At 47.2% G+C, this 24,131-nt stretch overlaps 7 protein-coding genes across 7 annotated transcripts; 3 read left to right on the top strand and 4 right to left on the bottom strand.

Annotated features, from left to right (window-relative positions):
- Window positions 1-155: 155 nt before the first annotated feature.
- Window positions 156-1,073, bottom strand: K444DRAFT_643608 (Metallo-dependent phosphatase; the record flags this gene model as incomplete). Its single annotated transcript, XM_024884875.1, has 1 exon — window positions 156-1,073. One exon carries the CDS (start codon window positions 1,071-1,073, stop codon window positions 156-158), a length of 918 nt encoding a protein of 305 aa, XP_024735686.1.
- Window positions 1,074-1,526: 453 nt separating this feature from the next.
- K444DRAFT_653124 (putative glutathione S-transferase) lies at window positions 1,527-2,642 on the bottom strand. The gene is made up of 3 exons (XM_024885857.1): window positions 2,091-2,642; window positions 1,965-2,035; window positions 1,527-1,911 (listed from the first exon to the last, which is right to left on the bottom strand). Exons 1-3 carry the CDS (start codon window positions 2,388-2,390, stop codon window positions 1,638-1,640), a joined length of 645 nt encoding a protein of 214 aa, XP_024735687.1. The 5' UTR covers window positions 2,391-2,642; the 3' UTR covers window positions 1,527-1,637.
- A 513-nt stretch (window positions 2,643-3,155) lies between these two features.
- Window positions 3,156-4,061, top strand: K444DRAFT_613610 (uncharacterized protein). Its single transcript, XM_024880385.1, has one exon. The coding sequence runs from the start codon at window positions 3,412-3,414 to the stop codon at window positions 3,943-3,945; it is 534 nt and encodes a 177-aa protein (XP_024735688.1). The 5' UTR covers window positions 3,156-3,411; the 3' UTR covers window positions 3,946-4,061.
- A 2,689-nt stretch (window positions 4,062-6,750) lies between these two features.
- K444DRAFT_630466 (uncharacterized protein) lies at window positions 6,751-7,468 on the bottom strand (the record flags this gene model as incomplete). The annotated part of the gene is made up of 2 exons (XM_024883216.1): window positions 6,751-7,098; window positions 7,148-7,468. 2 exons carry the CDS (start codon window positions 7,466-7,468, stop codon window positions 6,751-6,753), a joined length of 669 nt encoding a protein of 222 aa, XP_024735689.1.
- A 6,516-nt stretch (window positions 7,469-13,984) lies between these two features.
- On the top strand, window positions 13,985-14,855 carry K444DRAFT_562698 (uncharacterized protein; the record flags this gene model as incomplete). The annotated part of the gene is made up of 2 exons (XM_024876997.1): window positions 13,985-14,096; window positions 14,162-14,855. Coding segments are annotated over exons 1-2 (750 nt in total), but the record flags the coding sequence as incomplete, so codon positions are not given.
- A 1,145-nt stretch (window positions 14,856-16,000) lies between these two features.
- K444DRAFT_590682 (alpha/beta-hydrolase) lies at window positions 16,001-18,218 on the top strand (the record flags this gene model as incomplete). The annotated part of the gene is made up of 7 exons (XM_024878156.1): window positions 16,001-16,131; window positions 16,193-16,532; window positions 16,589-16,816; window positions 16,873-17,169; window positions 17,218-17,376; window positions 17,468-17,654; window positions 17,708-18,218. The coding sequence occupies 7 exons, from the start codon at window positions 16,001-16,003 to the stop codon at window positions 18,031-18,033; spliced, it is 1,668 nt and encodes a 555-aa protein (XP_024735691.1). The 3' UTR covers window positions 18,034-18,218.
- A 3,494-nt stretch (window positions 18,219-21,712) lies between these two features.
- On the bottom strand, window positions 21,713-23,396 carry K444DRAFT_630470 (uncharacterized protein; the record flags this gene model as incomplete). Its single annotated transcript, XM_024883217.1, has 6 exons — window positions 21,713-21,736; window positions 21,774-22,191; window positions 22,260-22,375; window positions 22,422-22,705; window positions 22,755-22,956; window positions 23,013-23,396. 6 exons carry the CDS (start codon window positions 23,394-23,396, stop codon window positions 21,713-21,715), a joined length of 1,428 nt encoding a protein of 475 aa, XP_024735692.1.
- Between the last annotated feature and the right edge of the window lie 735 nt (window positions 23,397-24,131).

Raw genomic sequence — 24,131 nt, forward strand, 5'->3', positions numbered from 1 at the left:
CACCCGGGACAAGTTTCCTCCCTCCTGCCCCAAAGTCGTCTCTGTTATCCCTCGAGCGAGGAAATATCAATCCACCACCCAACAATCTCTGTCAGCCACCCATTTCAAATTTTCATCATATCTCCGTCTTGACTAAAGCAAACCAAGTTGTCCCATCACGTTGCACGCGGAAGTTCGAGATCAACCAGCCAAGGAGCGTTGGTCGGTCTGTACTGGAGGTTCATGATGGCCGCGTTGACCATCAAGGTCTCCTTCCCAAAATTGATGGGCCAACTGCTTGAATTCGGATAGACGTTTGGCTGCGGAGATTGTTCTTCGATCGCCTTAGCTCCAATCAGCGTCTTGTCGTCTTTCCATGTAATGACCTTGGCGCCGTACGCCTCGTGGATATGTCCAAAGCAGTAGAGACGAGGTCGAGCGCGGCTGACTGCTCGAAGCAGGTTCTCGCAACCCACAGTCCCGTGGGCTGTCCAGTCAAGAATATCTTTCGGTGGCCCGTGGGTCATCATAATGTCGACAGAAGGGAAATCGGGGATAGGATTCGTTGCGATGGAAGTGACGCCGGGGGCAGATTGATCCTGGAGATTGAAGCGGTCCTCATTTCTTTCGTAGGGGAATGCCCAGTCGTAGAATTCGGGCTGATATGGAGAGGTGTAGATGGTGAACTTGGCACCGTTTTTGAGGGTAAAGGTGTTGAGTCCTTCTTCGAGGTAGGTGACGCCTGCTTCTTTTGCCAATGGCCCCTTGAATATTTCCATTGCGTTGTCATGTTCCGCTATATCCTCAGGGTCCGCATCTTCGAACAGGTGATTTCTCCAGTAATTTCCGTCAAGAGAGAAATCATGGTTCCCCCCAATGACCAACTTTAGCTCAGCATCGATGCTGCTGAGCATGTTCAGAACACCTTTATAGGCCTTCAATCCCCCGCGTTCAGTCAAGTCGCCGGCATGGAGAAGAACGTCGACTTTGGGGACTGGTTGACGGAAGGCGCCGTACCACTTTTCCGCATTCCCAAATTGGAAGTTGTGAGTGTCTGAAATTATCATGAATCTTGTAGCAACAGGTTTCGCCATATTGAACCGCGGCTTTCGTGGACGGGGTGTTCAAAGAGAGCCTTTCGCTGTCAAAGGGGGAAGGTGGACGCCGTTTTTGATTGCTGGATTTTCGATATAGGATTCACAAAGAGAAGTCGTGGGGAGGAAACTGCGGAGGAGAGAGGCTTGAAGCCGTCTTATATCGTCGACAGAGAGAGAGAGAGACTGGAACCGAGTTCCGCCTCGTTGGGTCGTCGCTCAAAGAAAGGTGGGCCGCCACGTTTCAGTTGTGAGACATCAAGCAACTCGCTTCGTTCAATCCTTACACAGCTGTGTTCTGTCCGAGAAGGACATAGACACGGATGAGCTCGAGTGAGTGGTTGATGAGAGTGTTGAAAGGCTCGAGGAACTCAATGTCAGCCTAAAATAACAGTCATGTGACTCAACCGAGAAAGATGCGATACAGACTTCGGAACTTGCGGATTCTACTTCACTTTCATTCTTTCACCAATTTATTGTTTCATGTGTAGGCTTGTTTGACTGGTGATTCTTTACTTGTGGTTCATGTCCAGTCCCCTGTTTCCCCCCAGTGCGAGAAAGAAGTTAATCTACGGAGGTCACTTTCTTCCAGCTCTCCCTCGCCAGCATTGCGTCAAACCACTTCGCGACATGAGGATATTTCTCGAAGGTACTGAGATAACCACAGTCTCTCGCAATTAGACCGTATGGAACGTGGAAAAGGTCAGCAAGGGTCACCTCATCTCCCGCCAGATACTTTTGCTTTGAGAGGATTCCTTCATAAACAGCCAGCGTGGTATCGAGTTGGGCGGCGTGTTTGGCGACCTGTGCATCATCGGGTCCTCCCATTCCTTTCCATCTGCATCTGTTAGCATGGCAAATATCGATATGGGGGGTTGTTGAAACTCGTACCCCTTGAAAACTTTTTCAAAGGCGATTCCAGCCGTGGGTGGGTCGAAGTAGAACTGCTCCAGTGAGCACGCCTACTTGTCCCCTGGTCAGCAAATTTCGTCTCACTTTTTGACTAGAAATACGCGCCTGCTCAAACAATCCATACGCCTTCAAGTCATCCTCAGCAGGTATCAGTGAAGTTCCCTGGCCAGCGTACTTCTTCGCGATGTACTTGGCAATGGCTCTGCTCTCGAACAAGATGAATCCATCGTCGTCGAGGACCGGAATCTTGCCAAATGGCTGCAGCTTCATGTACTTTTCGGACTTGTTCTCAGCCTTGGAGAAATCAATGGTGATCAGCTCGTAAGGAACGCCTTTCTCGTACAGAGCGGTGAGGACACGCTGAGTGCAAGTCGAGCGCTTCGCGCCGTAAACCTTGAGGACCATTTTCGCGGTTGTGTTTGGGTTTGTATGGGAAGAATATTGCTTTTGTTGAAAAAGTCTCTGATATACGTACTATAGATTTTGCGAGTGAATTGGGGAGGATGAGGCTATCTATATCCTCTGCCTTCACACTGTGCAACATCGTCTCACGGCAAAATGGCGCGGCTGTGGGTACGGGCTGATTTAGCGCCACGACATGCAGGCGGTGGACATGCACGTTTCTTTTGCCGTGCAACTGAAACTCAATTACCAACCACGGAGAGGAAGCTGAGTCAAGTATGAGAAATCCGGCACGGCTCCCACGAACACCCTTGCCCCAAATTACCGTACAACAATTTGGTCCTCCGCGTGCATTCCGATGCAGGATGTGGCCCGTTCCAAATCAAGTGGCTCATCACAAAGTGATTGGCCAGATTATACTTGGACGGCCGGGTGCACACACCCGACATACACTTTTATTTGAGTTTCCACTGCCCAAGGCATTCTTCCTGGCTCGCTCCAACCCAATCGCTCTCGACCTCAGCCTGTTGGACTTGTGATCACGTGACTCAAATATGTCAGAACTAGCTGGCGATGAATGTACGAAAGTACTTCGCGCTGAGATGGTACGGAAAGCTGTAAGAACGTCGGTCCAAGTGAGAAACGCAAAATGGGAAACCAGTAGCCTATAACTTAGCGGCCTTGGCGCTGTAACTTGGTAATTAGAAGCCTATAATTATAGCGCTTACGTCCCACTCTCGACCTCCGAAAAGCCTCGCTTCTGCCCCGCCCGATCTCATTTTCTCCTCCTCTTCGAACCTTCACCATCGAAAGCTCTCGTCGAGGAAATAGTACACTAACTATGTCTGTCGGCTGGTTGGCTCTACCACTCATAGTTATCGCAGCAGTACTTTCTTTCGCTCTTCCGAGAGTCCAAGGTAATCCTACGATCCCCCTCCGACAAGGCTGAGTCAACTCACCACCACCGACAATCGACAGAGCCGACCTCATTGCAGTCTACATCAACACAAGCAAACAATGTATTATGGCGAGGCGCATTCCTCGGTCTCGTTCCTCTTGCCTTGAATGCAAATTACGCAATGACCCAGCTGTCGAGTCTAGATGTCAACTTTCCGGAGTCCAGCCTCCATTTGCGGCTCGTAGCTCGCCGTTCGTCCGTCTCGCCGATGCTCTCGAGGTTCTGATTGAGCTATCTCCCCGCGTCTGTCAAGGACACCACTTACAACAAGGAGCCAGATATTTCAACTGGCGACGCGCACGAAACAGTCTTTGTCCCGAAGTTACACTGCTTGAGGAAGGCTCTGCGGGTAAGCATCCATTCGCCTTCCTTACATTATTCATCGTCACGCTATTGCAAGCCGTCAAAATATTCGGCTTCGAGGGGTTATTGTGGACCAAAGTCTGGGCAGGCTGCTTTTTGGGTTCCTATACTGTCCTTGCTTTTGCCAATTTCTCGCTCCCTAAAATGGAGAAACGAGCTTCACTTCACGATGGCTACCGGAGAAGTATTATCAATCGGCAGCTTTATTACTGTTGTGACTTAGCTTGGCGTCACTAGACTGGCTCTAGATTGCCATATCTGTGTTTATTGGTGGGCGCTTTTCGAAGTTGTATCAGATCAATTCGGCTTGTTGTGTCTAGCTATGGACAATACAGTACCTTTTTTGTCCGTTGCCTAAATCACCTGATCTTACCCCTTTTTTGGCCAGGGCACCAGACCCTATATATAGACCTGCAAATCCCCTCTTAGAACAGCAATCGAGTGGTTCTTTCCTAACCGACATTTTTACAGTGCAGAGGGAAAGAACTGTTGAAATTAGGGGCCTGAGGCCCCTAATAGGATTAGTAAGCCCTGGAACAGAGCCTTAGGGGCTGTGCACTAATGGGGCTTAAGCCATGGGCTTATTACTGAGTAGATTATGCCCTGTAAGGTTGATTCAGGGCATAATATGCCCTGTGAGGCTAAATCGGTTCAGCTGAGGTTGAATGGTTTAGTATAAGGCTCTCTGGTTTAGGGGTTTAGTGCATGTGACTTAGGGGGTTCAGGGCTATATATACAGGCTACTTACCACTGTAGAACAGCAGTCAATTCAGTACGTTTTACTTGGTTTATATTGCAAGCACGTGACCCTAGCTTTATTATTTAGCTAGATTAACAGGTTATGAGCACCGGAAGCTACCTCTACGCACTATAAATCACTGAATCGGCTCACTAGTACCTACCGGAAATATCCCCCAGAAGTACACTATGGAAGACGACTTTAGTATGGAAAAGCCCCGGATCGCCAGGCTTACAGGGCCCAATTATAGGCCCTGGAGCGTTCAGGTACATAGGCTTTTCCATACTAAAGTCGTCTTCCATAGTGTACTTCTGGGGGATATTTCCGGTAGGTACTAGTGAGCCGATTCAGTGATTTATAGTGCGTAGAGGTAGCTTCCGGTGCTCATAACCTGTTAATCTAGCTAAATAATAAAGCTAGGGTCACGTGCTTGCAATATAAACCAAGTAAAACGTACTGAATTGACTGCTGTTCTACAGTGGTAAGTAGCCTGTATATATAGCCCTGAACCCCCTAAGTCACATGCACTAAACCCCTAAACCAGAGAGCCTTATACTAAACCATTCAACCTCAGCTGAACCGATTTAGCCTCACAGGGCATATTATGCCCTGAATCAACCTTACAGGGCATAATCTACTCAGTAATAAGCCCATGGCTTAAGCCCCATTAGTGCACAGCCCCTAAGGCTCTGTTCCAGGGCTTACTAATCCTATTAGGGGCCTCAGGCCCCTAATTTCAACACCCTGTATCTTAGTCTCGAGCTCCCCGCTCCTTCTTCCCTCTTTAGACGTACATACACACCCAATACAGCTGTTTTCCTTGAGAACGCCAGCCACGGGTCGTGATACGATCCCTGCCAAAATTGCCATTGCTAACTTATTGTTGGGCCTTCTCGTGCTCATAAATTGTAACGTCATGACCCTTAGGCTTCTAGACTTGTTTCATTTCGGATTGACGCAATTTTGTTCAGTGAAAAACTTCATTGAGGGGCGGTAAATTGATCTCTTACGCTCCCCACTATCCTATATGCGGAATGATCCAAGTGGCTTAAAGCCTATATATTACTGTGTCTGTTCTTTTAGGTTCGGGTACGCCTTTGCCGGGTGGTTCAATCTTCGCGGAAGAACTCTCGGAAGCTTTCTCGCACAAGGAAGAGGTGCCTTTATGATCTGCTTTGGAGTCCTCCTCTTTTTCAGACAATGTTTGTCTGTTATAACTAGTGAGGTCCATTTGCTTCGATGGTTGAGGCCACAGCCTGACGTTTTTCTGACTTTCCGCAATATCTCATGTATTCCCATTTATCAACCTTCCTGCAGCTTTCTTATACTATCGAATTACATACGATCTTCGTGGGATGCCAAACCGCCGTGGACAAAAAATTTGGAATAAGAAAGCTTAGCAACCATAAGCCATAAGAGAAAAGTTCACGTTATTGCGGAGGTTCACTTGATTCCTGGAGCGCCTGATGTGGTCAATGAGACGAAAAGAACGCCAGAGTTGTCTCAGTCTTCATATTACATTCAGAGCGATCCCCACCAGTGTGTCAAAGGATTATTCAAGTTATTCAAGTTATTCAAGTTATTCAAGTTATTCAAGTTATTCATGAATAATTCATGAATAACTTGAATAAAATAAGAGTAACGAATATCTTAAATAATTTGAGTAAAATAGAATAATTATTCATGAATAACATGAATAATCATGAATAATCACGTGGAGGTCACGTGGAAGTCAATTAATTATAGTAAATTGACATATATTTAAATTTAAAAAAAGAACTAAGGTATTGATTAAGCAGCCTTATATAAGCTAAGCTAATATTTATATAAGGCTACTTAAATACAGATTTTCTATAATAAATAAACAGATTATCGCTAAGGTTCGATTCGCTTACCAAGCGCCACTACCACCTGATTGGGTAGCGAGGTGGCCCTTGGTGCGGCCCCCCCGAAGCCGTACCCGATTAGGCTAGCTCAGTCACGTGCATAAATCACGTGCGTTATTCAAGTTATTCATGATTATTCATGAATAACTTGAATAATATATGAATAAAATAAGAGTAACGGGTTTTTAGCTTAAATAAAATAAGAGTAACGGCCGTTATTCTATTCTACTCTATTCATTTGACACACTGATCCCCACCAGATCAAGATTTCCCCCCAGTACCCTGGCGCCAATTCCCACAATCAATTTCGGGAGCGCTTTAGCAGCAATAGAAAATCATCGCATCCTCTCCATCCCTGGTAAAGAATCCCCAATCATCCAATTAACCCCCAGAAAAACGAGTACTACCCCAACCCACCTAGCAACTATCTTGCTTCACAATAACATTGTATCCATCGCTATCAAACTCCTGTCCCCCCGTTTTCCTATAGTCCGGAAACTTGTCGAAGCTGCCAGTAGTACAGAGGTTAACCAGGTCCTGCGCGTAGCTCGCAATATATGTACTGGCGGGCGCGATGTAATAACCATTGTCGTTGCAAAGGTAGATAGCCGAATCATAAGAACAAGAAATTCGCGAGCAGGACTTTGCAGAAATGCCCAGGCGTGTGTGGAGGTTGTTGAGGTAGAAGATTCCTGCATCGATGTGGGACATGAATGCGGCCGTCCAGTCCTGGCCGGCTACGGGAACGCAGAGAGGAGGCTTGATCTGTGAAAAGTGAGACTGGGTGATGAGGGAAGGAGAAACGAAAGCGAACCTTGTTCCGCGCAACAAGACCCATCACTTCGCCGTTTTCAAGCTCCACGCCAGGGTGCATCTCCTTGAGTTGGGCCATAACTTCTTGGACGGTACCGTTGAGGTTGTAGTCATGATCGCCGTAGGAGCCAATGAAGGTTGCGAGGACCGTGTTCTCGCTGGTTGGGCCCAACGCAGGCAAAATGCCTTCTGATGGAGCGGAGAGGACCTGTGATAGGACTGTTAGTGCTGTGAGGTCAGGTAGGGGGAGACAGGAGGAGAATTGCACCAAGGTGAAGGGGAGAAAGAGGGCAAAGAAGATAGTAAGGCTGAGGTGGTGCATGGCTGTGGCTGAATTTTGGTAGGTAGTTGAGTAGTTTGTGTGGGGTATTAGAAATCTGGGAGATTGTTGATGGTGGCCCTTATTCGACGTGGGAAGAGTTGTTGTTGCAAAGGATAGAGGAAGTTGGCTGCGTTTCGAGGTTACTGAGTTTTTTCGTGCATTCGACATTTGAGAATAAGATTGTGTTGTAAGGCCACGAATTCACTCTTGTATACGAGGAAAAGATTACGTGGGAAGAGGCTGTTAGAGAAGAAGGCGAGGTTGTGTTAAGATGATGTTTATCTCATCTTCGGGAATATTTGACCATTGTAAACAATCGGGTTCAAATATAGGACAAAACGTTCACAATTGTGCGTCACTTTTGTATCCAAATTTCACCGAGTACCTTCTCCAAGGCCACTGAAAGCCACACCAACTAACCCTGATATTCACTTTCTAGACCTATTTTTGCAACTCAACTACTCTCCTCCACTGACTTGAAGCTCAATAAAGCCCTCGCCGTTTGTACTAAAATCCCTACCCTTCTCATTGGCTCGGCTTCGCTGCATCTTTCCAGGCTGTATACTCTGCCTCCTTGTCATCTGGAATATCTTCTTCTGAAAAGGGCACACGACTGGATATCATCGAATTTTACAACTTCCTCTTTTATTGATATATATTATAGTACGCTTTTGTTGACTTGCGACGGCGCACAGTATTGACAATCGTCCTTTCGCTAAGCGAGGTCCTTAAAAACCGTCCCCTCGTCTTTGAAAAATCGCAATAAAACTCCCTAGAATTTTATAATCACTAAAACACAAAGTAAACCTATCTGAGCTTTTTCTCTTTGCCTCAAATTTAATTTGAAGTATTTGGAGGTGGTCGCGATGAAATGTGCAATTTTTTAAAGTTTGAGATTTTGGTATTCCTCACCTCACTAAAAATGGACGATTTACAAAACTATGCGCTTTCGTACTATACAAATTAGTTGTGTGTGCTACATATGGAGGAAGTAACACCGAAAAGGTACGCATCTGTGTAGCTGGTAAAGGAACAAAAATCTATGCAGATAAGAATTTGTGACAAGATTCCCAAACAAATCGCTAACAATATAAGATGAAGTATGTGTCCTTCCAACCTCTTTTCCACGGTCTGTCTCAACGACACAAGCGAGGGAAACCAACCCGACAAATCAGCAGTCCTAAATATTAGGAAGGTTGTGCAGCGGTAGCCTACGACATCAGCAACTTCTCTATCCTTTCGATCAAATATATCAGAAATTCCGAACCAATCACCACAGCCTTCATCTCCGAAGCCGTTGGAAGTCTGACCAAAACCTTCCCCCTTGCATTCTCTTCCATTCCAAATTCATCCAACAAAACCAACCAAAACTTTGAGACGTATGCAGAGTCGTTGAGCTGGGCAACGCGATTTTACCAGGATGATGACAGCAACTATCCAGGAGGCCCTCCCGATATGTTGAAAAACTTCCTAACAATCCGTATTCAATTTTCGACTACCGCTTGGCAATCGGCTTATGGGAGACGCTCCCGTCAGATCTGTACGCTACCGGGACGTATGCCACTTCCTCTTCTAGAGTTCTAGGAGAGATTTGGGGGGTTATTGTTTTCGCTGCTGGTGCGGGCTCGCTAATACTGGTTTCTGTTGGAGTGATGGGGGGTGTTAGTTTGGGTCCTTGTGAGGTCCGGCGACGCCGAATTCATCAAGGCGGCCGGAAACTGACATTTTTGCTAAATCTAGAATGCAGACTGAGCAGGGAAGTAATAGGGACGAGTTAGGAGATAATACGGTGCCTTATTTAGAGAGGTTTTCGAGACAAAACGGCCTGGGCAACGGGACATCCATTGAGGTAAAGACTTATATTCAAATAGAAAGAGTTTTTGTTGGGGACTCAAAAGGGGAGGGCGGTTGTTCTTGCGATGAGAGGAGAAGTGACGGAAAAAATGGAAGCGGAGCAAAGGTGTCACTAGTGGGAGTTTATGAGAGGTTTGAACATTTGGGAATGGAAACTTGAGGTGTTTTATGGGCGGGGAGTTTGCAACTGGCGAGTTCTGCTTTCTTGGGAAATACGGCGATCTGGACGGTGATTTACGGCCTCTTATCTTGAACAAATTTGCAACTCACGGACGATGCTGGAGTGTACTCATTTTACTGAGAAGTTCTCTTTCAAGCCTTCACCTTTTTGGCGTATTTGCACAGGCTTTTCGTGCTTGGCGCGCCCACCAGGGAAAAGGGGTTTTTGCTTAGATTTCCCGAAAAAGAAATCCGTTATCCTGGACACTAGATGAAGGTGTGGCACAACAATTCCAACATTCCAACCAGTTCCAACGGGCATTCACGGCTCCTGTCGAAAAAGTTGGCGGGAATTACTTAAAAGCAAATGAAGCCCCAGCGGTTCGTTTGCTTTATGCCAACGACAGCGTAGTCAATTTTCACTGAATCTTTCGCTTCGTACACCCGGTCATATCTGGAGCGCATTCACTAGTCTACTCCATGCCTCCACGCCATTGTGAAATTTAAACAGGAGGGATGGCGTAACATTTTCACTAGTATACCAGTACCAGATGATGTCCTAGAACATCTCCATGATCGGCTTGTGTGGAATCCGGAGCAGTGAACTGTCTTGTTAAAAGACACAAGCACAAGAAGCATTGATATGCAACACCGAAAGGTCTGCAAACTATATAGAACGTACATTTTCCAACACGAATTCCTACTAATTTCGCAGATTCTATTCTATTTTAAACACTAGTAGTGTTTCATCTCTGCAGTCTCTGCTAGGCTGCGAATCACGTGTCATATTTGTTTTCATTTCCAGGTCTGTTTTATATGCACTACTTACGCCTTTTATGGCTCGAAGGTCACGATCTAGTAGTCTCAATGTTCCTTGTCTCGGCTCACTCGCATCCTTTTAGATGCTCTATAATTGGTATCTTAAGCAGCAATCAATTTACTAGCATTTTAACTAATCCCTACTATCGCTTAAGCTGTCCCCTACCATAGTTCAGCATATGCTCTCTTTATGTTCCTCATATATACGGGACAGGGGGGCTAGGGTTAGTTCCGAGTTTGCAAGGAGAGCTTAGGGTTATGGGCTAGGGTTCGGGTTAGTTGTGGGGGGTTGGGGGGTGGCAAGAGCCCCCCCAAATTAGGATATATTAGAGCGTAAAGACCCTGCAGGATAGGATTAGCATATGCCGAGCATATGTCAGAGGAGAAAGGTCGAGTATATGCTAGGAACATTGTGATGGGGATTTGATTGTTATATGGATTTCGGACCATATATAGGCGTTGGATGCGTGGGTGGAGGTAAAGAGGGTAGGAAGCTAAATAAGTAGAAGTAATAATCTTAAGACTCTCAGCACCAGTAATGAAATAATACGAATGTTCAAAAATAAGGGGCTCCGAAGGTTGATGTATTGGGAAGGCTAATCGTACGTATGGACGGAAGTCTTATGCAACCCCTTAAACTAGCGCCAGCATGCCTGGGAAGCAGGACACGTGACGGTAGTCACGGGACAAGAGAGAAAAAACCCCACCACAACATACCTAGCAGGCTGTTAAATGGAGGTCGGGGAGAAAGGAAGTTAATAGAAGAGAGAAACAGCCTTCCTTTAGCAAAATAAGTATTTATTATATCTTAAGGTCGAGTATACGCAAGAAGCTAATTACTACTATAGAAAAATACAAGGGTATCTGTTCTAATTAATAGTATGGGTGTGACGGCGGGGTCAAGGCAATAGTCAAGGCTCAAAGATCCGAGAATCTCATGTATTGAGAATACTAAGCTAAAGAGAAGAAGGAGAGAGAGAGAGGGAAGGAGGAGGGGATAAAAGGAGGGAAATACTAGCTAAAACCACTGAAACGCCAGCTAGCCAGATGAAACTAGTCAGGTGATAGCCACCCCACATGACCCTAGCCAGCGCCGTTACAAGGGGATAGCTTAAGCGATTTTAGGGCTCAGCTTCTGGCTTTAATTCACTACCTCCTACTTGGGCTGATTCGTCAACCCTTCCTTTAAACTATTTCAGGGGGAAATTAATAGTCGGAGACTAGACGTCGCGTTAAAGGGGCATCCGACAATCATCCGACACCGCGTATCTCCCGAAATAGAATCGACAGACCAAAGATGGTCTAGTTTGGGTGGGGTTGAGCAGAGTCAAAATAGGGAAGCAAAATATCTATTAGCCAAATCGAACACAACCGGTCAATGAAAATGATTCGGAAAATTCACAACTTACGAGACAAAATTAAATAGCAAGTGGATGTCTTAAAAGCCGGAGAATATGCGGACAGCTTTCGGCTACTTTAAGAGAAAGATTCCGAAGAAGACCAGTATGTCAAGGGAATACTCAAACTACTTGAGTTACTTCAGTATATACTCATTGAGTATTGAGTAGAGTATAAGTAGGACATATTTTGGCTGAGTAGAGTATGAGTAGGACCTGCTACTCTACTCTACTCATTTGACACACTTAATAAGACGAAACTGGTTCATGGTCACATACTTTGCCCTCCTTAATCAGACTCAAGCAAGCCGGGAACCAATTCCTAAATATTTGCAATGCACAGAAGTTCATATTTGACATTAATCTATGTCCCTTGTGATACGCACTCTGGTGGACCAGTAGAGCTGATGAAGCTGAGACAATTTTTAGACTAGAAGGCTCCAAATTTGGCCCCCACGGTTTGCTTTCTATGGAGGCCCGTTCTTGCCATCCCCATCCTTGCAATGCCTTAAGTTTTGGAAACAAAGAGCTCAACATACAGTAGGGTGCCATAAGTATTCGACCTGGTACGTGCACACGGAACCAATCAAAGCTGCCACAACTCAACAACAAAAGATCTTATTGGTCCAGAAAGTGGGACTCGCACGTACCAGGTCGAATACTTGTGGCACCCTACTATATCCCTTCGTCCGGTGAGACATTGCTAGCGTGTCAGCCACAGCTGTGGCACCCAATAAAATCCAGAAGCCACATAATTTCATGCCCCGCCAGCCAAGCGAGATCCCCCTACCAACGTTAGCAATGTCTCACCGGACGAAGGAAAGACAGCTCCAAATGATCTCCGGCCTTACGCTCGAAGGTATTGAACGTGACCTAGAGAGATCTTCTCGATCTCGAAAGTCTGTTTATAAAGGATTTCGTTTGGTATGCCAATGTCGGCTCCATGGAAAGAGCTTGACATCCAGAGACGGCTCACATAATCAATAATGTCTTGAGCTAGGGGCTCGGTCAGCTGCAATCTCCAGAGAATTGGCTTGTGATTGAAACAAGAGGCTTTTTCTGGAGGAGGGGGCGGAACAACATATGCCGCTACGAGATCTGGAGAATTGGAGTGGTGGTGTTTTTCATCTTGACGCCGGCTCTCCGTGCCTTTTGGTTATCTTTTCCACTGCCGTCCTTCTTCGTTCGTCCGTGCCAGACCTGCAGATTTGGCATTGCCGGAAACGCACTGCCGGACCATGTCTTGGATTCTTAACACCACTTCCTCAACTTATGTCGTTAGAGGTTTGGTAAACTTTGTTGTGAAGAGTGGCGTACTGCGTTTCTGTAGCAGTCCGGCGAGAGAAGCCTACAGGAGCCATCTTCACGACAAAAAAGAAGTGCTCTGATAATAATTATCATTAGACACAGCATCCTATATAGTATTCGTCAATTCTTCTAGGTCACTACGTGTAGAATCTGTAAGATACTGGAGAAAACCCGGTCCAGGGTATGAATGTCTTTGACAAAGAAGCATTTGATAGAAAGAATGAAGGGGAGGCCCGTACCTCCGTACATGGGAATCCTTACAGGGGTGAAGTAATGGGCTGAAGCTCAGGGCGTTAGTTGGACTGCGCGCGGATGTCATCCGGAATCCGACGCGTGCACTCGGACAGATGCTGTCTGGCAGCCCGCAGTCCCCAGGTTCTGCAAGGCTTGATCACACCCATTCAGGACGAGACCTTCTTGGTACCCCCACGCATGGAACGAGCACGGCTAGTGAGTGGCTCCCAGAAATTGGGACTTGTCATTGAGACCCTTATTTTGGCGAAATGGGAACCCGATCAGCGGATGCAAGACGCGGATTGGGCGAAGCGGGCCTGCAATTTCTCCCCAGGTCCCCGGAACAGCATCCGCTACGCCAAAAGACTCGTTTACATTTTGCACGGAACATCCCTTGAACCGCTCCTCCAGAGTCCAAGGCCCCAGGATCGAGGAAGGCAGATTCGTCTATCTCGGAACAGACCCATACGCCCCCAATGTCCACCGACTCTCCTGTTCACGGCGGTCTCCAGCTTCCTCAGCAACTTAAGAGTGCTGCCATCATGCCAGTTCCTTGGTGGTGGGTCTCGATGAGTGACTGGCAGATGCGGAAGGAACTCCCTCAACTGCCTTTCGGTCTAGCTGGCCCATCTTGAAGCTGCTGAGTCGTGCACGAACGCCCCAAGCTTCCACGATGGCCGACCCGAACGCACTCATATTCCCACTTACCGATGATGACCACTATGCCGCTCTGGTGTTTACCTGTGTGACGGTCACGCTCTGTGCTCTCACACTCGCAACTCTCGTTGCGAGGATTTCCATGAAATTTCATCATGGTCTGCGTCTTGGGTGGGACGATTACTTACTAGTCGTCGGCTGTGTAAGAGACCGACAACTTCACTGTACTAATTACCATCTGACAGCAACTAGGCGCTCGCGGCAGCCGATTGGGCAACGTTCTTGGCGGCAATTTTGTTCTACGTCCGCAGATCTCGGCGCCTGGTCTCTATGAACGATGTCGAATACGTTATCAAACTCGGGGTCATCGGCATATCCTTCTGGGGCGTTTCCGTCACCTGTATCAAAGTTGGCGTAGCCGTCCAACTTCTTCGCTTCCAAAGCCACCGCCTCTGGCGATTATTCCTCTACGTTATTATCGGCTTCATAGTTGCCACTTCTGCAGCCTTTGTGCTCTTTGATCTCCTGCAATGTTTTCCGTTGGAAGCGACATGGAACCTCAGCATCACCAACAAAAAATGCGTAGGCAACACCGTCTTCCAGAAAGTATCGAACACACAAAGCGGAGTCAGCATCTCCACCGATATCATCCTCTCTCTTTTCCCTCTCACCTTCCTACGCCATCTTCGTCGTCCTCGCAGTGAGAAAGTCCTCATCGGTGTCCTGATGGCCATGGGAATGGCAGCCTCCGCAGCGTCGATTACGAAAGCGGTGCTTGTTCATCAATGGGCGTACGCCATCGACACCTTCAAATTCGGCTTCGCAATCTCGATGTGGACGTGTGTTGAAATGTTCATCGGCATCATCGCCGCATGTCTGCCCAGCCTCAAATCAACAATCCAGAAGCTTCTTACAAAGGTGGGAATTGATTTCACGGCGGATGGGCTTCCTAGCTTCTTCAAGAGTTTTAGTACGAGGAATGAGGGGGTGGAGAATCAGCCAGTTGAGAGCTTTAAGTTTAGTACGATGGAGAGTGGGAGTGGGAGTGTGGGAACGGGGGCGTTGAGCCCGATGTATAGCGAGAGTGGGAATGAGAGTGGGACACTAGGGAATACGGGGATGGGTGGGCGGGAGGGCCAATCCGAAGACGGGAGGGGGAGAGTGACGCAGACTGTATGAGGACAATTCAGACAATACCTACTTTGGATCGGTCGACGCGAGCAACATATCCCTCTATCGGCAATAATCGCATTGTGCGATTACTCGACTCTGAATTATTTGCATTGGGGGAGATAGAGAAATAGGATGTATTTGCATTTTATATTGGGACTTGGAAAGGAATAAATTTAGGTATGTTATGGGGAGAGTAGGACTCGTGGCGATTGCTTCTTTCTGAAGAATGCAATTTTCTTCTTCTGGAGCTTCAGCATTTATACTTTAGTGGCGCAGCCCCGGCAATGAACCCTGAAAACATAACACGAACAGGATTCTAGAAAGATGGGGCGGGAGGCTTTTCGGGCGATGGACCGCATGGCGCAGCGCCTTTCAGCGAGGGGCATGCCTGAATTGACCAATGGAGTGCGTACATCGCAGGAGGAGCAAGTAAATAGGCGCCGTGAATTCGTGCGTCATCCCCGCGGGGAAGACGAACCCAAATCTTCAGCACACGTACCGCTCGAAATTCTCCAGTTTGGAAACAGAACCCAACCTTTTGCTCCCGACATGTACGCCTCGCTGCACTTTGTTGGAGCTTGCATCTATTCTAGCTCTTCTTACTCTCGCTGTTGGACATTTTAGCCTGCAGGCAATATTGGAATATTTCCAGAAATCTGGTGAAAGCTTCTAGCCTGCTTCTGGGGGATGACCCTTGCATTCCGTCGTCGGAAATACTTTTCATTTGCGGAAAGCAACAGGATCGGACTTACATTCTGCACCTCTGCCCCGCCGCTACCCGAAGTTGGGATAATAACCTGGGATGGACGATACAGCGGAAAATGAGCAAAGAGTGTCTATATGAAGTGGTATGAGATTCCCTATTGCTCTTGATCAAATCCAAACCATTGTCATTGCAGCCAGGTCTTCCTCTCCGTATAATCTTGAAGATATGATCCGCTGCTTTGCTCTTGTGTTGTCGGTAGTGTCGATTACCTTGGCAGTCCCATTGCAGGTTGATCTAGGGTACTCCATCTATCAAGGCGTTGCGAACTCCACCACAGGTCTTACAACTTTCAAAGGGTGCGCAGATCCCCCTCTACACGAGATTGTCAAAGGTTGAAGACATTCAATTGATGTTCAGAATTCGCTATGCGGCTCCTCCTTTGGGTTCCCTACGATGGCAAGCCCCTCTGCGCCCTGCCGTCAATCGAACTGCTGTCATCAGTGCCGCCGACTTTGGCCCAGCTTGTCCAAACAGTCCTCTTAGTTTAGGTGTCCTTGGAACCTTTGGCGCTATACCCGGTGACGAAGATTGCTTGAATCTTAATGTGTATGCGCCGACCACTGCCCCAGGTACTAGGTTGCCTGTTCTGGTGTATATCCATGGTGGTGGGTATGGTGCTGGAGACGGGAAGCAAGATATGACTTCCATTATCAACACCAATGGCAATTCCTTCATTGCCGTTACCATACAATATCGTGTAAGTGAAACTTCACAACTCTCATGAGTGCTAATGGCTAAGTAATCGGGGTGAAGCTCGGTGCTTTCGGATTCTTGTCATCTGCCATTGTGAAGGCTAACGGGGTTCTCAATGCCGGGATCCTGGATCAAAATTTTGCTTTGCAGTGGGTACAGAATCATATTAGCTGTTTTGGCGGCGATCCAACTCGCGTTACAATTTCAGGAGAGTCGTCGGGAGGTGGTTCAGTCATGTTGCATGACTTGGCTTACGGAGGAACTCTAGGAAACTCTCTTTTCATAAACGTACGCCCCCTTCCACCCCGCCATTCATAAATTTACATCTTGACTGGATGTCATAGTCGATTTCCGCTTCACCATATTTGCCGATGCAATGGGGATATGCTGATTCCGTGCCCACGAACTTCTTCATTGCTTTTGCCACAGCAGCTGGCTGCCCTACTTCAGCCAAGACGACCATGATTTGTCTGCGTTCAAAGAACAGCACCGTTCTACAGAATGCTTCTTTCGCCGTATCTGGGTCTGGTGAATATGGAACGTGGGCTTTCCCACCAGTGACAGATGGAACCTACATCCAGCAACGGCCAAGCCAAGCTCTGCTACAAAAGAAAGTCAATGGCAAAAGACACCTTTCAGGGGTAATTGACTTCCTTCATTCAAGATAGGGTCAATTCTAACAGTTCCAGAACTGCGCCAACGAGGGAAACCTCTTCCATCAGCCGATTGCTTCACTGAGTGATTTCAATGCCTGGGTCAACCTTACCTTCCCGCTATTCACAGCAGACGACAAAGCTGCCCTTGCAACCTACTATCCCATAACCGTATCCTACCAAGAAACTGCCTCTGTAAGTAATCCCACGCCCTCATCCCCACCACGCCCTTCTCCAACCGCACCCAACCCCAGTCATGCTCCTTTCTGACATTGGTGATAAATAGGAAATATTCGCCGAAACCACAATCGTCTGTCCCTCCTACTGGCTCGCAGAAGCCTACTCCCCCTCCCCCCTAACAGGATATAAATTCCAATACTCCGTCCCCGTCGCACTCCACTCCACAGACCTCCCAGCGTATTTCGGGCCGCCAACCCCAAATCAAGGTCCCGATTTCGTGAAAGCTTTTCAAAGTACTTTCCCCTCCTCTCCCCTCTAATCTCCTCATGTTTTAACACATCCAAAGCAATATGGGGCAATTTCGTAACCCTGAACAACCCCTCCATCTCCAACACCATCGCCAACGGGGCTTCTGCGCCAAACCCATCTGCCCCCAATGCAGCATCAGCCTGGCCAGCATATACACGCAATAACCCGGCAATGATCAATCTTAATGAGACGGGAGGAACGCTTACGAATGCTAGTTCTTTTGGATTGACTGTTTTGGAGTATTTTGAGCCAGGGCTACTGAATAATATCACTTTGGTTAATGCGGCGACATGGGAGAATGGCAGGGGAGCGAGGTGTGATTGGTGGAGGGGAATTAGCGCGGATGTCCCTGAGAAGATGTAAGTGGGGATGGAGAGGTTGAAGCTGGCGCTGGGGTAGGTTCTAGAAAAGGAAATATTGATCACAGGATGGATAAATGCGATTTTGAGTGTGCCTTTTGTTTGCGGTAATGTGGAACAGAATTTGGTTCCATCTTTGGTGTTCGAGCAATGAGCTATTATGCGAATCAAGAGTACAGCATACGTCCCACACGTTCAGCATACCTCGCCCATGTTCTGACACCCTTGGCGGTTTGAAAACCCAGAGCTGATAGCCATTACATCTTTGACCAACAACTGGGGATGGATGATCGAGGGTATCAAGACTGTGCACAGCCAGTATCGGAGTCGATTTCCCCCGCCCCCACCTCCCAATGTTCATAAATTCCATCGCATTCTACACCCTCTGTCCTCCTCCCTGAACATCGATAGCACTTACGATCTATTCCCATGATATGATGGAGGAACGACTGTCGGTCAGCAGACCTGTATGGAATCCAGTGCCCGGACTCGTAAATAAAGAAGGCCGCCAAGTCATTCTGCAACAAGTTGGGCAAGTCGAGCACCGTATTGAACGGCAATTTCTTCCAAGACACGCACAAGGAGTTCCCAGCAAGTGGGATCAATCCCGTTGCCGTGCAGGTCGTGCTACCGGTTGATGAATTCAAAGTTCGCAAGTGGTCCTAGAACTTTGATGGGTGTTACCGCTATCTCGATATACTTGTCGATAGTTGTAATCGCGGGGACGCGGATTGGAAGCAGGGGGGCACTGTCGAGAATAATTGTTTGAGATGGAGGATTGATCCGAATAACAATTGGTGAAATTCTTGGAGGGGGGATTTTGCTGGGGAAGAAAGGTTCTTTTTATAAGATCTATCTGCGTATATGCATTTATGTAGATTAATACTATTACATGGGTCTTTTTTGCCCCGGCCATTATATGGCAGGTTACAGAATGCGTTGTAATAGTGCTGGGTTCTCCTTATTTCTGCACACCTCCGTTTTCTGCGCTTATTTTATCACGCATTCTCATTAAACCAAATTTCTGGACGTTTAACTATGGTCTGAAATAATCCAAAAATGGCTGTCAGCATGGTAGGCTTTAAAATGCAGGCAAAATAAGTGGCATATCAATCTGTTTTCATTATCTGTTCCCCCTTTCCCTACCTCGCTTAGCTTATCCACGTGACTACCACTTCCAGTTGAAGGGTCGCATTCAATAAATAGACTATTTAGAGGATAAAACTTCTCGGATCTGCGAACTTTAAAGCGTTATTGGTTTCATGAGATAGCCATCAAGGTGCCTTTTCCATGAACTGGAACTCTAATTAGGATAGTCGGCTTGATGCTGACGTAGGTGGGATTTCGTGGTCGTGATGCATTATATAATACATACACTTCCACTAAAAACCGAGTGCTTCAAGCTCTGCATTCTGGCTTTTGTTTATCGTTCCTAAGGCCTGTTCAGTCTTTTATTCTCGCTAGCTGTGAGGATAAACAAAAGCACACTGAATGCGAGTATCTTATCTGCAGCGCGGAGCTGAAAAGATGGACAAGGGTGAGTGACGCCTCTTTCCTTGGCAATGCCACAGTGGGCGATAGAATATTGGAGGTAGTCGACAGTATCAAGTTCCCATTGCTGCTCACATCCTGGAAATGTCTCGGTACCATTTTGGGAGTAATAGTCCTTACCTTACTCATGAAGGCACAGAAAACAGATCTACAAGAACATTCAAATACTCCAATTCTGCCTCGTAGCCTGTGCGGCTGTGCGCCTCTTAGATGGGCACATTGTTGGCTCCTTTCCAGGCGTTTCCGGTCAAGGTGTCCAATAGGCTTCTTGAAAAAACATACTGGATGCCCGACGTGTGCGCTACGAGTATTCTGAGTTACTTAAATTTTGCTTTTTAGGTTGAATCCATCAGGTAGACCCAGCCATAATTGGCTCTGTACCAGCATTTGAAACATTTAAAATTGGCGGTTTTCAGAACGATGGCCTGCCTTCGACCCCCGTAGAGGTCAATAGCGTGAATGTGGCAGCGCCTCCGGGCCAAACGGCGGTACATGTCCTGAGTTACTTGTTATGTCTCAACGCCCCCTTTCCCCTTTCCCAGCCGCTCTTGTGTGTTATTTCACTCTAAAAGCCCGAATTTCCCACGAATATTCCATCCTAACTTGATTCCTTCCGCACGACCTCAAAACATATTCCAGAATCCTCCATTCCTTCTGAAATTCCACAGGCACTGGCAACAATGAGTTTCCAATTTGCAAACCTTACGACGACGCTGACGTGTGGAAATGACACGAATCCAACGGCCTGCGGTTTCGTCGGCCAGCCGACTGTGCGCGGTTCGGCCCAGATACTGGTCACGTTCCTCTTTCCAATGATATCGACTGCTTTTGGGTCACTCTTCATGAGAGCTGCTCGTTCTTGGTGGCGGAAAGGGCTGGACTTTATGTTAAGACTCTTCTTTCCTGAGATCAGTCTCTGGAAAATTGTTCAGGAAGAAATCCTCCGTACCCGATACCTCAACCATTTGCACTCCATCGGGTTCACGTCTGCAACGAGACAGCAGCTCATGTCCATACAACAAGGGAAATTGTTTGTTACAACATCAAGTGGTGCAATGGATTACGAACTCTTGGAGAGAAGTTATGGGAATAAGGATATCACGGCTGTGGCCACTCGAGATGTTACAGCACTGAACGAACTTCAGCTTGCTATCCGGTGGTGCTCGGAAACACCAAAAGGAGACTGCATCCAGTTGAACATTACCAATGTGAGATCGTATCAACATTTTCTCGCGTCGTTGCCAACTGGAAAGCAAACTTGGAAGGGAATTGGCTATCCGGACATTGGAACATCGCTTTTGACACTGCAGTTAGTCTGGCTCCTCATAACGATTGCGCTTCGACTTGCCAGCGGCTACAAGGTTTCCTTGCTCGAGTTATACTGCCTCTTTTCACTTGTCGCTTTCGTCGCTGAGCGCATTGTTACCCAGCTCAATGTTCCGGCTTGGAGTCAGCAGGTTGTGGTACGCACAGAGTCGCCAGCTTACGGGCGGATAGATTCGATGGACAAAGCACATCTGCCCAACACCTGGAAAGAAATTCTCGCTGTCCTCCCCATACTTCAGTTTCTCGGGTGGCCAGCATTCATGTTCGTATATGCTACAAAATCGGTGCCACAAGACGGCGCCAACCTCGCATCCATAACCAATTCTGTCTGTTTCGCCGCTGGGGGTGTGTACGCTTCTGCTTTCATTTGGGCATTTATTGGTACCTTGGTAGCCGGTTCTGAATCGTGGGGCTTTTTGAAGTGGGGTCCGTTTACCATTGCAGGTGGTGCATTTTGTTTGAGCAAATTCCTGGTCTTCTCCTTAGGAATCGTTCAAGCAGTTCAAGGGGAGAGAGACATTTTCTTAATTCCTGCAAAGCAATGGAACATCCCTCATATTAGCGGATAGGAGTCGGATGATACACGAATAATTGTTCTTACAATCAACTCCGTATTCTCATCAAATCAGCCACGAATATTGACTCTTCATATTTGCCCACAGCTTTATGTGAATCATCACAAATAAAGCCAATGAGCATTTCCTTGACAACGTTCCACGACTCTTTCTGCAGAAGTTTTGCCACCGCCATGTATGACAAAACCTGCTGAACAGTTTCTAGGTTTCCTAGTCCAGGGCCATTCCCCTTCAGAAGAACCCATAACAGCATCTCTAGCGAATATTCCCATGTCGACTGCGTCTCGCTCACATTTGTCATTAATAATTCAAAATCGCTGGTTTCGAATCTCAATGAGTCCGCTTTGATTGCTGCCACGTAAAATAACGCTGCAACTCGACACGTTTCCTCGACGATATCATGAGTTGGACCTCTTGAAGCGCCGGGCGAGTTTTTGAAGAGATAAAGCAGGCGGTCGGCTGGTTTTGTCCCACTCCCTACAGAGGATAAGCTGATTCCTGGACCTCGTCGTCTCGTCTCGCTTGTAGTAAGAAGTCTCAACTCCTGGAAAAAGTCGAACAGTTTGGCAACTTTGGCCGAAATATCTGATATGGAGCTTGGTTTACTTCGAGTGCTAACTTCTTTGCTTCCTTTCTTGCCAAAATCAGCAGGCGTTTCTTGCTCGCTCTGGTTTTTAAGTTGAAACTTTGGTCTAGAAGTAATGAGATACCTGTTCAAAAATTGAAGTCAGCAAGTAATCTCAGGCACTCTTCATCTGTATATATCTCAAAATCCTACCAATGAAGAAGAAGCTCAAGACCCCAATTGCCACGAATCCGGCCACCCCTTTTCTCCATGATCTTCTCAAGGCCAGCCCTATGGACACTTGCAATTTCGGAGCTTCCGAAACGATCCTAGAGGCGCTCAGCTCTATGTAGCCACCAAAGTTTGTAACCTTACCTCGATGCTGATTTGCCGAAGTATTGCTGCAACTGTGCTGTCAGACAACATTGTTTGGTCATTGTTTAGCAACTTCTGGATAACCGCTATAGACTTGATCTTGTATATCGCCCCTCGAACGCCACTTTCTCGTCCACGCAGATGCGCCAAATGAGCCGCCGCATATGATAGCATGCCTTGAAAAGATGCTTCGTTGCTCAAGGCTTCTGGGATCCAGACCTCAGCCATGGGGTCAATCGCAGACCGCGGTTTGCCAAACATCATGGTCCCAAAGACATATATCCCTAAGCCATAACCAATCAGTTTTTTCCGCCGAATTTGGATAGTACTAACAATGATGTATCAATGCATGCTCAAACGGTCGGACGGTAACTGGACATGTCTCAAAAGGATCAAAATTGGCAGATTCAAAGGATGGAATAACATCTTGACTTTTTGGTATTTGAGAGCGGGTCTCGTTCGGTCCATCTGGGTTTTGATCGGAGGAGCCTTCAAAGTCATTTTGAAGAAGCTCCATATCCTCGTCCGAATTGTCCTGTCGGAATAAGCTTTACATTATCTAAAAACTGATTTCAAGAATGCTGAACTCACGTTGTAACCATCGTTGTTCAGTCCCTGGTGGCTAAGATCTTTTTGGTTACTTTCAATCGTCGATATTCCAAACGAAGTCACAAACGAAGCGGGGTTAACTTGACCCGCAGTTAGTTGAGGATCAAATGCTGGCTGTTCTTCTGCTCTGAATTTTCCCGTTGCTGAACTCGCAGCCTCCTGGCTGGGAAATCGCCCACTCTTCGCCTTTAATATCCGATTCTTCGACGGTCTCAGAGAATTCCTTCTATTTCTCTTCGTCCAAGAATCACGCATCAACCGGCTCCGTATGAATCGACGGTCATGATCCGTGACAAAGACAAACTGTGAGTCGGGTTGAGATAGCCCATCTTCACCTATTGATGCTGATTTGTGACTTGGTTCCATGTTTGTCGTCGAGTAGCTAAAATTGTGAAGCAGTCGCGGAGTTAAAGTTGCTGCATATTGCCATGATTAGTTATCGTGGCTTCGCTCGCCAGACTCTTGGCGGAGGATGATGAAACGTCACATTACTCTTCCCGCCCCCCTAAATGTTTTCTAGCGCGTATGTTTTGGGTATAGGTACGGGCAGGAATCCAAGGTGTTTAGACAGTGAGAAAGTGCCTTTCAAGTTGCGTGAGAGCCACCGCCAGGGCAGAAAGCCTTCTTGAGCCTTCTACTTGTACGCGCACCCTTGCCTTGATACACAAAACCAAATTTTGCCCCGTGCAAGATGGCTGACCAGGTGCTCGAACCACTCAGAAACCGTGCCTTGCCAAAAACTTGGGCAGTGGAGGCCGCTAGAAAATCTTTGAGGGGAGGGGGAAGGGGGGGAGTAAATGTGGCTGCAGCCATTTATCAGCAATATGCTTCCTTGTTTGCATTGAGGCTTGGGTCGAACCCCGCAGTGCACACCTGCCATGTCGCGCACAATTTTGCAGGATTACTGTACTGCCGAGACGGCAGTGCGGCATCAAGCCTAATATGACCCGCCATGCCCTTGGACACTCCAAGCCACACACCCAGTGGCGGCCGAAAATCAACGGATAGTTGCCCACTTTTGGGACAACCGATTATTACTCGCTGTTGATCCTTTCTTCTTAATCTAGCACAGTCCTAATGTATCTTTGCCAATCTTTCAAT

The sequence above is a fragment of the Hyaloscypha bicolor genome (assembly GCF_002865645.1).
Source record: "Hyaloscypha bicolor E unplaced genomic scaffold K444scaffold_87, whole genome shotgun sequence".
NCBI lineage: Eukaryota > Fungi > Ascomycota > Leotiomycetes > Helotiales > Hyaloscyphaceae > Hyaloscypha > Hyaloscypha bicolor.

Coding starts and splice junctions, on each gene's coding strand:
- K444DRAFT_613610 (XM_024880385.1), top strand. CDS start 3,412: ATGGCGAGGCGCATTCCTCGGTCTCGTTCCTCTTGCCTTGAATGCAAA.
- K444DRAFT_653124 (XM_024885857.1), bottom strand. CDS start 2,390: ATGGTCCTCAAGGTTTACGGCGCGAAGCGCTCGACTTGCACTCAGCGT. Junction 2,036..2,090: donor CGTATGGATTGTTTGAGCAG/GCGCGTATTTCT, acceptor GGGGACAAGTAG/GCGTGCTCACTGGAGCAGTT. Junction 1,912..1,964: donor TTTGAAAAAGTTTTCAAGGG/GTACGAGTTTCA, acceptor TAACAGATGCAG/ATGGAAAGGAATGGGAGGAC.